The sequence below is a fragment of the Emydura macquarii genome, unplaced genomic scaffold (assembly GCF_026122565.2).
Source record: "Emydura macquarii macquarii isolate MOO-44397 ecotype Brisbane River unplaced genomic scaffold, CSIRO-AGI_Emac_v2 contig_1043, whole genome shotgun sequence".
Classification (NCBI taxonomy): domain Eukaryota; kingdom Metazoa; phylum Chordata; order Testudines; family Chelidae; genus Emydura; species Emydura macquarii.
In genome coordinates, this window is record NW_027131180.1 from 8,293,808 (window position 1) to 8,307,203 (window position 13,396).

The 13,396-nt window shown below is 38.3% G+C and overlaps 1 protein-coding gene across 23 annotated transcripts in view; it reads right to left on the bottom strand.

Annotated features, from left to right (window-relative positions):
• Positions 1-13,396, bottom strand: part of DMD (dystrophin) — a 1,854,857-nt gene that overhangs the window by 1,076,310 nt on the left and 765,151 nt on the right. For all 23 annotated transcript variants that reach the window (XR_010919130.1, XR_010919131.1, XM_067545076.1 and 20 more), the window contains 2 exons: positions 8,198-8,285; positions 1,234-1,475 (listed from right to left, as the gene is read on the bottom strand). Coding sequence is in view for 21 of the 23 variants with exons in the window: in XM_067545076.1 (XP_067401177.1) it covers positions 1,234-1,475; positions 8,198-8,285 (330 nt within the window). In the remaining 2 variants the exon portion in view is untranslated. The remainder of the gene's footprint in view (positions 1-1,233; positions 1,476-8,197; positions 8,286-13,396) is intronic.

The following is a 13,396-nucleotide window of genomic DNA, read 5'->3' on the forward strand; positions in this document are numbered from 1 at the left end:
TATTGGCTGAGCTTCCCTAGAAAGTAGAGGTGGACTGAAGTTGCAAAATTCAGGTCTGTACCCAGATTTTGAACATCTCATAACTCAAGGGAGATAAGACATGGGATTTTGGATTGGCCTTTTAAAGATTAAAAAATCATTCACAAAAATCATATGCGATATAGGCTCGGTTTTCAAACACTGCCCACAGTTTAGGAGAGATTTGGTTAAAGCTACTTTCTATAATAAATTCTTCATTAATGTAGAGATTAATTTATAATTTATAATTATCAAAACACTTTATCATATTGAAATGATCATTAGTCCAGAGTGAGTCACGGTCATAAATAAATTGTGCCTGATTCTCCACTGAATTGATTTCAATGATGTAACACCAGCCTATATCTGGTGTAATAGAGTGGAGAAGGAAGCCCATTGTATCTCGAAAAAAAAAAAAAGGAAAAAAAAAGATTGTAGGTTCACGATACGCAAGGACCTCTCCACATTTGTACCCATGCACAGGGGCTGTCCAGAATCTTAAATCAGCATATTTTTTATGCTCACTTCCAGCACCCTTATTGGTACTACTTGCCAGAGAGAGGTCAGCAGGGAAAGGGTGATGATCATGACATGATTCTACCATCTCTAACCACAGAGTTGTCTAGGAGCAGAAAAAAGGGCAGTCTCTCTCTCTCTCACACACACACCTCTGTCTGGGAACTCTTGATGAGTCACGCTCAATTACTCTTGAGAACTCCATACTGTTCCAGGACGCCCAATGGCACATAGGGCAGAAGCTAGCCATATGTTAGCAAAACTAAAATCCTGCCACCTATAGCAGGAGTAGACGGCTCTGTGAAATTCCTTGTATACTCATCTGAATAAAATACGTAGCTTTAAAAAATATGTCATGACCTATTCGGAAAAACAGAACCTTCACATTGTTACTATTAGTATTTGCCATACGTATGCGTAATGCTCTACAGCATCTTTGTTCAGTACAGCTCTTAAGCATGTGCTTAAGTGCTCTGCTAATCTGGGACCTAATTAAGGCGTGCTAAACTTGTATCAAAAGTTAAAACCCTGCCCTTTTACACTGATCATTGCTACCTTTCATGGACCATGTATTGACAACACCTAGCTTTGAAAGATATAAAGACTGTTTTCCACTCCCATAATGAAAAACTGGCAGCCATCATCTGTCAAAATGTACATCCAGTATAATAATCAAAGGGTTGGAAAATAGCCTCTAACCTTGCACTTTTCTAACTGTATTTTTACTGTAGCAGGATCTGCTGCTGGTGTAGGTTGTGCTTTCAGCCAGTTTTCAGCAGTAATTGCTGTCTGCTCCAATTGCTGCAGCTGGGAGTAGAAGGCAATGATGTTATTTTGGTACTCCAGCCATGCCAGTCTTTCACTCAGCAACTGACAGAACTCAATCCAGCGACTGTTCAACTGCTCTGAGGCTTGTTTGATGTTGTCAGCATTAAGGCCCTCTAGAAAGAAAGGAAGGAAAAAAGGTCAATACTTATTTATCTTTAAGTCACAAAAAGAAGGCGGGAAATAATCTGACAACTCAGTTTCTGTATATAAACGTACATATGTCATATTAGTGGAGAGAGGATTTAAAATCTTTTGTAAAAATTGCTGGTGGGTATTGCTGTTTCTATGGGAATGAATCATAGACCAGAATAGATGATAGTTCCATAATAGGAATAAAGCAGAAAAAGGAGATACAGAACATGGAAATAATTAAAATTATCATGAGAAATAGTATAATGCCTAAAACTTATGTTTTGTAATACTTTGTATTGAAATTATATTTTAATATTTGGGGTGGAATTTTTAAGTGTCCAAATGGTTGAAGGGGCAAAAATCCAATTGAAAGTTAATAAGACTTAGGTTCTTAAATCACGTAAGTGCTTTTGAAAATGCCACCCTTAGCGTTTGTGTTAGCTATTGCACATACATTCTGCATATGCCATTATTGAAAGAAGACCCATAAAGCAAAAAACACTTAGTTTAGAAATTGCAGTAAAGTTACTTGGAGCCATGATGAGGCAGAAGAGCTTAACCCTGGGGTTTCACACTGAACAAAACAGATTATTAGGTATCAAAAGTAAAACAAAGGGGTTTCCCTAGCATCATTTATAATTATTATGAAATCTGGCACCGTAGGCATAAATTCAAAACTAATCAGAAGGATATAATTAATTTGAGAAGCTCATATTTATCACAGATAGTAGAAGGATACGATATCAGGTACTATACAGATATCAGATAGAGAAATGCTCTAATATGAACATTCATATTACTTTTTGCTGGCATGATTTGTAATTATATATATAGCAATACTACAGATAATGAATTCAGAGTTAATCAAATTGTAGTACCAATGAGCTTGAAAGCACATCTTTAATAACAACCTCACCGTTATACTAACTGGCCAGCTCTGTCGGAAAAAAAGCTTTCAGCTCATCAAATAACTTTTTTTTCTGATCGTTCCTAACACAAAGCTAGGTGTCAATAAGACAGAAGCCTCAAAACTAAACTACATAACTATATCTCTCAACCCTGTGTAGTTTTTGGTACATGTGGAATATGTCAATGATTTTTATTTTGAAGAGAAATACAAGATATAATACTTCATTCCCTCTTCCCCCCCCCAAAAAAAAAACAAAAACAAAAAAAAAAACCCTCATTACAGTTACAAAATAATTCAGATCTCTGAAGGTAAGGATGTAAATTCATTCATAGAATTTTAAATTGTTGAGATATGTTTGTACAGTGCCTAGCACAATAGGACCCTGGAGGCCCTAGTCGCTATTCCAATGCAAATTAATTATAATTACATGGAACCTCTGTTCCAAAAAGATTTCTGTGTATTCTTAGAAATACACAAAACGCGTTACAAATCTTGGTAAATTTGTCTGTGAGCAGCTCCCCTCTCAGGCATGCTCTATGCTGGACATAACTCTGTATCATAGGCTCTTTCCAAGTAGCATGTAAGAGGCTGTCCACCACCTAAAAGGAGCTGAAGCACTGCTGTGCTTCAGGACATGCCACTTTTGGCTCCTGGTATGCTTCCTCCTCCCTTACCCCCAAGCAAATTACACATGATTTTGAAAAGTAAGCCAGGAGTTAGAGGTGTAAGAAGGTGTGTCATGCACAGCTTCTGTGGGCCAGCACTCCAATTCAGAAGTGGCCACTGTTGTGATACAGTACACTCACAAACATACATTACGAGAGGCTGATGTTGGGTGGAAGGAGCAGACACAGGGCCAGATTTCCAATTACGCTCAGTAGGCAGCTGCCTAGGGGCACCTAAACAGTGGCAGATTACCACATGGGACAACAGGGCCTGGGCCCAGGGGCCCTGGCCAATTTGGGGGTCCTGCATGAATGCAGAAACTCTTGCCTGCCCACTGTTCCTTCTCCTCTGTCCCAAGGCACTGCTGCCCTGTTCCTCATCTTCTCATTGAGGCCCTGCCCACCTAGCCAGGCTGAAAGCTGGAGCCCAGGCATGAGCATATGCCCAGAACTGGCAGAGCTGGTCACCCCAACCCCTCTCCCCACCCTCTGTGCAGAGCTCTCCCGGCCAGCTCCTCTCTTTTCTGCTGCTGCTCCACCCCACCCCCCACGCACAGAAAACACAAAGGTCAGCTGTAGGGGGATGCTGAAGATACTGTGCCTAAGGGTCCCTGAGGTGTAAATCTGGCCCTACATGGTTTGGGATTAGGGTCAGGGTGCAAAGTAGGGTTTGGGGGATCCTGAGGATGGCAAGCTGCACTTTGGGGTATGTCAAGCAGTCACTCTGAACCTGTTTCCTGTGAGGCACATGAGGGAGAGATGATTCCATTATACAGCTGCACTTAGCATATGTTAATATTTAATTAGCATATGACTAACTAAGGTGGTAACATGATCCTGCATGTGGCATCTGAATGGAGTTTTTAAAAAAATGATCAGCATACGGACACAAACTCATCAGTAGCAGGATTACTTGCATTTATAGTATAGTAGCAGGTGCACCTTTTATTATGGTGCTCTAGACCAAATGGTTTGTTTCAACACTTGGTTCTGTGCTGCCTGTAGATTTGGGCATGAATTCTGATTAGCTATACACTCCTAAAATGCCTGACAACGATAAGAGAAGGCACAAGGCCCCTGACACTACAACCTTAACTACACCTGAGGCTGATGGACACAGCCTATGAGTTCATAGGATAAGTAAGAAGGGTGTTTGAAAATACTTATTAGTAGATTTGTCTACTAGCTGCTATGAATTTGAAACTGAGGTGTACTTTCAAGCCAAAGGTATGACTTCTTGGGGGCTGCAACCTGGGACTATCTAAGATTCACTGACAATTTTTTTCCCTGTCATATTTTCTTCTAGGATCTGAAGAGTGGCAGACTTCAGGCTAGAGTCTGGATATAGTAGATCCCTCCAGAGTGGTGATACTCAGACTGAGACTCAAGCCACAAGTGGCTCTTTAATGCGTCTCTTGCGTCTCTTTGCAGCACGTGATATTAAAATACTGTGTGATTTAATTATTAACCAATGTAAGTTATTAACCAATCAGGATGCTTTTACTATGTTATTAACCAATTGTGGCTGACAAAATAATATTTGGTCAGTCATTTTTCTGTCAGAATATATATATAATAAATGAAACAATGAATTCACAATAATGTGGTTCTTTTGGGTAATGCTGACTGCTAATTTGGCTCCTGAACCACCGATGTCTGAGTATCACCACTCTGAAAGACTCCTTCCATCTCTTCCCCGGCCTTTGAGTCCCTCAATCCCACTAAATGTATTGTTTAAATACACTGAACAATTATAAAGTTAGTAAAGTTCCATTAACATATGTCCAAAAATTGTGTCCAATTGATTCATGTTCCCAGACCAGTAAAGGGATCCTTCAGATTCTCCTGTGACATTAGTGGGAACCAGAAGTGTGGAAAAAAATCAGTGCTGACAACAGCTGAAGTTCTTGGAAGCCTGGGTTGTAGAGGTGCACGCAGAGTAGGGAGTTAAATGGCCTGTAACACCAAAGCTCCACCAGAAAATTTCTATACCATACACACACACATGCACATCTCTGCACACATAGACCACAAAAGTGTCTATCAGGTCTCATTTTCAATTTGCCCATATGGCATTAAAAAAGGCACCCTTATAAGGGTGCAAGAAAATGCACATCTCCAACTAGTGCACATAACTGACATCTAATAATCCAAAACAAATGATCAAAGAGGGAACAAAAAGCATTTTTGGCCTGACCTAAAGTATCTAGTATTCACTACAATCTGTAACTTCTCATGCTTTCTTTTCTTCATAAAAATAATACTTCTACAAGCACCATTCAGTCTAGTATAAAGACTGGCCTAAACCATTATCCAGAATTGGAACTTGCCACTATCTTCACATTTGACTCATTATAAAGACAGTTTTCAGCTAAGGTTTGAGCTTCCTTTTTTGATTTACAAAATGGTGAGAATCAAGAAATGGAAACTTGTTTTCACGAATGGTATTTATTTAATTTCAGTCTACAAATGTTTAAAACTTCATCCATATTTTTAACATCCATTTCCCTGTCACTTATTATTTTCTGACTTTACATATACAGAAATTTGATAACCATGTACAGTAACCAATACAAAATCCGTTCAGTACTAATACGCTAAAATGTCAGGGATAATGAATCATAATCCTTTCACATTTCATCTTCTAAACAACCCCGATATACTCCGTGAATAAATATATTGTACCCAGAGGACATAGATCATTACCTGAAGCACATCCATTAATTTTATTACCTTCCGTACTGTGCATAACAAATTGTGTTAGAATATTTTTAATTATATTGCACCTTATATGCAACTACTTTGGGGCTGTCATTTAACATGAAGTCTACCTTGTCAAGTTTATTTATCATTAGTCATGGATCCAAGATAGAATAATGTAATATTATCTTTGGGTTTTATGGCTCATGACTCATAAGGATATTTGGAATGGCAACTTCAATGAGGCATACTAATAAATTTCCTCCCTATCATGGTAGCACTTTAAGTGTTGCATCATTACAAACTCATTTTGCAATCAGTTTAACACCTCCCATCATAAATTCACTGCATATTAATTTGATACAATAGGTGTTTTATCTAAATTACCAAAACAATCAAGAGTCCACTCACAAAGCCCCATACTCTGCTTCACTCATTCAGTTTCCCAGCAGACTTTTAAGTACAGAATATTTTAAAAATTGGGAATATATGTTTTGCATTTGGTGAACACTTTGGAAGGTAGCAGTGGTCTGCTAGGTCCTGCTGACACTTGGCCAAGGAGAAGAAGAGCAAAATCTCCTGTGAGGTACAGCCAGCATGCAAGAACAGCCAGGACTGCCTCAGCAATAGCCAGTAGTGAGAGGAGAGGTTCTGCCTGGAGCCCTATTCCTAATTTGGCAGGTTTGATCTCCCTTGTGGAAGCAATCTCATCCAGGGAAACAGTACCCCACCAGTCCCATAAGCATTTTCCTGCTAGCTGCATCAAGTGGGAGTGAAGCACCTTCACAGCTGTAGATACGAGTGATGACAACAGAAAGCTTTTTATTCTGGATGTTATCCTCCATCGCCTGACTGGCTGTGTGCCCGAACCTATACCTGTCCCTTTCAAGCTATACTCAAACTACCTATGCTCCATCCTTCCCTCTGAGTGTTCCTCTTCTCATTCCTTCCTTTTTGGTGCCCTTTTCCCCACTACACCCCTGTTCCATAACAACAAAAAGTAAAGAAAAGAAACTAACAATATATGTGTTCATCATTACCCTGATCATTTCTCTCTTGTGATGTATACCACCACCCTTTGATTTTTATCTTTTAAATTCTTCACCTTCCTCTGTCTGCCCTTGAATTTCACCCACGGTCTAAATCTTAAATAAATACCATTAACTCGTTGGATGTCTAGTACATGATCTTACAATAAAGGACTACAAATGGTTGTAATCACATCACACCACTGAACAATTTCTGCAAGGAACGTATCGTTTACTGGGTACCGTAGTGCTGGGTACACCTCAAGTGAGTTGGAGCTCCCATTTAGTTAAGCTTCTAAAAGTTAAATAAATTAAACATCTGTCTTCTTCCAACAGATTTCTCCCTCTTTCCAGTAGTTCTCAGTCTAACTATCTCCACCAAATCCAAAAATTTTCTCTAATCCCAATTTCCTGCCACTATATTTGATGATATTTCTAATGGGGAAAGGAGGAAAGTATTTAAGCATGTCACTCAGTCTATAGAGCTCTGATCATCTGCTCTGTTGAAACGTTGGGCCCTCAGGAGCTTCATCAGAGTCTTCTCAGGACTATACTGTCACCCTCTGGTTCTGAATGAACCCCAGCTCCAATGAGATATGACGTCAACAATAGTTTAAGAAATTTCCAGATAGTTTACATGAAGATCCCAAAATGGATTTCAAGAAAAGGCACAGAGGGTGAGGGAATTTTTCTGAATCTAAAAAACAGTTTAGGTTTAGTACAGTTTGAGAGTTGAGGTTTAGAGCCGCGGTAAATGTATTTTGTTTTTTGTTGAACCCCAATCTGGAGATTATCCTACTAAATAGCAAATGTATTAAATCATAATGAATTGAAAGAATTAGATAGATAGAAAATTCACAAGTATCCACAATTCCAAAGGCTGCATATGACAGCTAATCTGAAATGTGGCTAAATCACTATATTCACATTTTTAAGTTCCAGAAATCTAATTAGAAGCCTGTATATTTTGCTACAATATAAAATATTGCAAAAGCCATATATTCAGATATGATTGATTAATTTTCAAAATGGCTAAGAGAATTTTGACTACATTCAAAGCTCCTGCTCTCTGAAATAGTTTCAAATGAGCTATAGTCTCTTCAAAAGTTTACTATAGTCAGAAAATAAGATTAGAGCCTTAGTCTCTGTGCAGAACAGACTGTTAACACATATTGTGAGCATTGTAGTTTGCTACACGCTTCCTTTCAAAGTAGTAAGGTTATGTTTTTGTCCCCCTCCTCCCATTAATAGCCCTAACATTCAAAAATAAGAAAATATAAAGTAAAATTAACTTACTATTCCATTCAGAAATTGCTTTGCTAACATTATTTTTGTGATAAATACCTGTGTATTTATTCCATCCCTAACATCATCATCTAATTCAACTCCCATGTCATTACCATTCACCATCTGTTCCACCAGGGCCTCAGCTGATCTGCTGGTGTCTTGCAATTTTCTGTACTTCTCAGGCTTTTCTCGCTCAATGGCCTGTAGCATGACAGGAAAGGTGAGAATTTAGACAGAGATTTTGAAGACACCAAATAATTAATCTGTACATCCTCTGATGCCATGAAATCTTTTTACCCTGTCAAATTGCCCTGATAAACCTCCTGACTTGGCAACGGAACAAACAAACATCACAAATTCTTCAGGTCTCATAACTTTAGGGAAAAGACGTCAAAAACATAAATCTCTACATGCAAGCATGACCAGATCATTTTATAAATGATATATGTAGGTACTTAATAGACAAATAAACACATAGGTATTTATATATAGAATCCAAACTGTTCAAAGCCCAGTACTGGAGAATGAAAAGATGTGAGTGTTCAAATATGACTTTCATATAGAGAAATATGAGACTTTATATTTCAAGGTGCTGTGTGCCCTCAGTTCCCACTGATTTCAATGTGAGTGGAGGGTGCACAGACCAGCCAGGATTGCTCGGTGCACTGCAGGACTGAGCTCATATAGCAATGGTCCCTAACTTTTTACCCCATGCCCAGCTCCAGCTTGTGGTCAGGGTCAATGGCTTCAGTGGACCAAGAGGCCGAGGCCACGTGCACGCGCTACAACCAGAAGCTGGAGCCAATGCCATGGCCGAGCTGGGAGCCAGGGCCGGAGGCTGGGGCTGGCCCCAGGCGTGTCTGTGTCCCTCAGAACGTTCCTCTGTGTCCCTCAGTGGGGCACATCCCACTGTTTGAAGACCTCTGCCATATAGCTTTGGCTTATTTGCTTGCTATTATTAACCAACATTTTAAAACTTGCATGGCTAAAGTTAGGCAACATAATCCATACTGAGGTATATTTAGGGTATGACTTCACGGCTGAGTTAACTTGAACTCTTACTCAAGTGTTGTCCCTAGTCACGTCTCACTTAAGTTTAGTGCCATTTTCAGTCTGGGTTGGCTGGCACAGCTGGGGTATGGCTTACCGTCTGTTTGTACTTAAGGTGGTAACCCACCCATGTTGCAGTAAGGATGCAGGCTAGTCATTCAAGTGCTGATAGTCTTCTCACAATTTCCCTGTGTACCCAGGAGGACAGACACGGTCTCCCAAAATTAAATGGAAAGAATCAGAGAGGCTCATCTTTACTGCAGCACAAAAGATCCTTGGGATATGCCTGAAGAAGTCCGAATGCCTCACATGGTGAGTGCAGCACCAGTGAGGACGAAATAACTCAGGTTGGACTTTGCAGTGTGGCTGGTCCTACTCAGGCACTGACCACCTACACCAAACATGCAGTGAAGACATACTCAAAGTGACCTGACTCTCAAAGGCGTTGAGATCCCTCACAACTTGCAATGAAGCAAAATAAATTAGGTCAGTGCTTTAGATATCTAGCTGTAGATTAAGAAGGCTATTACTACATTCCTTATTTACGTAGATAGGTATGCTTAACTGAAGTATATATAAACATGCTATTTTTAAATGATACTGGACTTAAAATATGTTTTTAAAATAAGATATTCAAATGCATTTATTTTAACAAAGATAATTAGTGCATTAAATGTTAATGCCAATACTTTTCTGTTGAGAAGGTACCTGACTTGTACATCACAACCACCAGTGGGTGAATTAACAATAATGCTCAAAATGCCTGAAATTAATTCAAAACTGGTCCCTACAAAACTATCGTACTAAAACAGAATAATTTACAGTAAAAATGGGCCCATTTGTTTCACTGTGAATACCTGAAAAGTTTGGAGATTTTGCATATTTTTTGTATCAAAATGAACAGTTTGAAAAAAATTAAAGGAAATAAAATTGGAGAGGGGAGTAAAAATGTATATTTTTAAAATGAATTTAAACCCTGATTCTCCAAGGGGATGCACAATCACAGAATCCTGAGCATACAAATGTCCTCACTGATACCAATGTAGCAGATAGAGCCTAACACCTGCACAGAGGTGCACACCTGTGCACATCTTATACCAGATCTGCAGCCTTAGAGAACTGCCTTCCACTGCCTCACATAATCCTATTCACTCATATCCAAAGCCTACCACTCTCTCTCTCTCTCTGTATGTTTTATTGTGAAGTATATATATACACAGCTGTTATCTATTATTATAATACCTTTCAAGATACATTTTAATAAAACATCCACTGTAACAATGTGCCAAATTAAATTTTTTGCAAATAATGCATATGAAAAAAATGAAGATGAGGACTGATGTTTAGTGAGGAATTAAGTTTGGGAATTTTTGGGATTTTCATAAGCATATGTTTTATTATACATTTATAGACAAACACACACAAACAGGAGTTATGAACATATAGTGAGAAATGGTGTCTAGGTTTTATCAGAATGAGTTTAAGATGACTGCACTCATGGCTTGTGTGGGTCGTTCCTAACAAGTACAAATAAAATCTTTATACCACACCATCATCTGTTTTATGTGTATGCCACATACATTACAGAAAGGGATGTTGTAGGGATGCGCTTTAGAGAGTTTTAAAAATGTTATGGGATTATTATTTTGGTCTCACTCTGCCTATAAAGCCAGATGATTTAGTTACCATTAGTCTAACTATAGAGAGCTCAGAAGGAACCATAAAAACTACTACAATGTGTGGAATATAGATTTTTCTAAACATAAAAATAACAAGACATATAAGTCTGTGATCTTGAACCCTTCCAAGGCCAGACTCAAATACTGTGAGTCCGAGTGCAAAGTTTAGAAACTCCCCTTCCACATGGTAAAAAGTTCCTGTTTGCATAAGACAGACTTCATAGTTCTGACATTTTTACATACATCGAAAATGTGTCACTGGTCCAAGACAGATTTTGTCTTTTGCAGTCCTGAGTCGAGGTAGTATTTTGGGAGCAGAAGGTGCAAATATTTACTGCTGTTCCTCAATGCTAATTAGTATTGTCTCACTGTTCCCTTGTGCTTCCACCAGCTGCCTGTTGTATCACTAGTTGTCTGTCTTATTCTTAAATTGTAAGCTCCTAGGACTCTCTCTTGATTAAATGTATGTACTGTGCTTAGCACAACTGGGTGGAGAATCCCTAGGTGCTAATGCAATCCAAATAAATAACAACAATTGTAAATCTTGGCAGGCTGATTTTTTTTAAAAGTGACTATTTTAAAGGTGACTGAGGGGGTTGGGATAAGTCGAATAAGTGATGGATTAAGGAGCAGAAGGTAGATGAAATAGTCAAAATTGCATGATGAGCTAAGGAACCATGTGAATTAATTTCTCACATGGACATATTTGCCATGTGAGAGGGGTGTGTGTGTGTGTCACACACAAACATACCCCTATGTGCATGTGTATCCATACAACAAACTACATAAATATAATGTTAAGGTTGTATTCAAAAGTCTGGAAATGCCAAATTCTAGGCTGCCTACACAACATAAATTCTGCTCCGTGGTGGGTATGCATTTTGAGATAAAATTTTTAAGCACATGATCACATATTTTTCCACAGGTCCCATCATTAACTGTGCAGGCTCAACAGTGCACAGTAAATGAAATAACTTTTAAATATTTATGTTTAGCCTCATTGTTCAACTATTTCCCCATGCCTTATAAATGGTGCATCGCTCATCACTGCACTGAACAAGGCAGGGGTCCTGTCAACACCTCTCTCATTTACCTCTTCAACTCTGCTTCGTTCATTCTCATCTTCTGTGGTGAATGAGGCTGTATTCTTCTGGACCCAAAGCTCATTCACTACACAAGTGATTTGAGGTTAAAGGTTGTGCAGAAAACCTTAATTTTGGCATTCCCAAACCTTTGGGTGCTGTACATCAGAACCTTAACAGCAGCAGTAGTCAAACATTTTCTGGTGAAAAGTTTTTTCCATTAGAAAATAGGGCATTTTAATATATATATATATAATTTTTTTCCACACAAGAATATTGGTAACCAATTTTTCATCTTTCCATTTTTTTTTTTTTTGGAAAATAAAACATTTTTGAAAACAAAACATTTGTGAAAAATATTCTGAAAGAATTTTTCTATTATGTTAAATGCAAATTTTCCCTTGCTTTTAACTATGCTTCAATTAGCAAAAGTTGTGAAAAAGTTGTGGAAAAAACTACTTTCCCATGCTTTGTTATTGTTTTCCAACTTCTGGCAGTTGGAAAACAGAAATGAAATATTGAAACTATACCTTTCAGAGAGACAATAACACTTTCACATTTAAGTGCTGTGTTAAAACTTAAATGTGAATGTGTTACTTTTAAAAGTGAAATTTGTTTGTGTTTTTTTCCTTACCTTCCTATATTTCATTCCTGTTTCCCAGCTGGTACCACTGAAAAAGTGGGGAAACAGTAACTACGCATTGGAAAGTGGGCAAAAAAATTCACTTTCCCCACGCCTTTTAGGTTTCCTACAAGAAACACTGGAGTTTCCAATGGGAAAATTTCAAAAGGGATTTTTTAAAGAAAAAATCTGATTTTCAAGTCAATTGTACTTGACAGTCCTTTTTATGTATGGTTATTTTTGTAAGTATTTTGTTGGCTTTTAAAAAGATATGTGATAATAGCAAAAACTATGTGCATCTACTTTCAAGTCAGCAGTAGAACGCTTAATTCCTATGCAACACGCTATATCTACACAGTGAGACAACGGTTCTTGCCCTTTCATGATAATCTAGTAAGAGCAGAATATCAGACTACAGTATCTTATTCATATATAACTGTTTCATTTTATCAGCAACCAAAATTTAGAATGCTTTTTTCTTAATTATACAGTGGAACCCGTCAGTGTTCACAAAAACACTGTAAAAATTAAAAATTCTTGATTTGGTCAATAGCATTGTAGGAAGTCATTCCCCAAGCCCCACTGCAGGCTCAATCCTGCAAATCTCTGAGGCTACCATTGAGTCATATGATTTTATTTGGTAACCAATTATCCAAGATTACATGCAGAGTTACCATGTGTAAAATGAAAATGTTCAATCAATTTTGAATTACTACTGTCTGATTCACAGTCCCAATGCACCAGCTGCAAGCTGCACAATTACAGTATCTGATCAAAATCTTAGGGCTCGTCCACTCAGTTAGCCAGTAAATAGCAAGGCAAGGTGTGAACGTACAGTGCTGTGTACAAAACTGTGTGGAGTATGATGACTTCAACTTC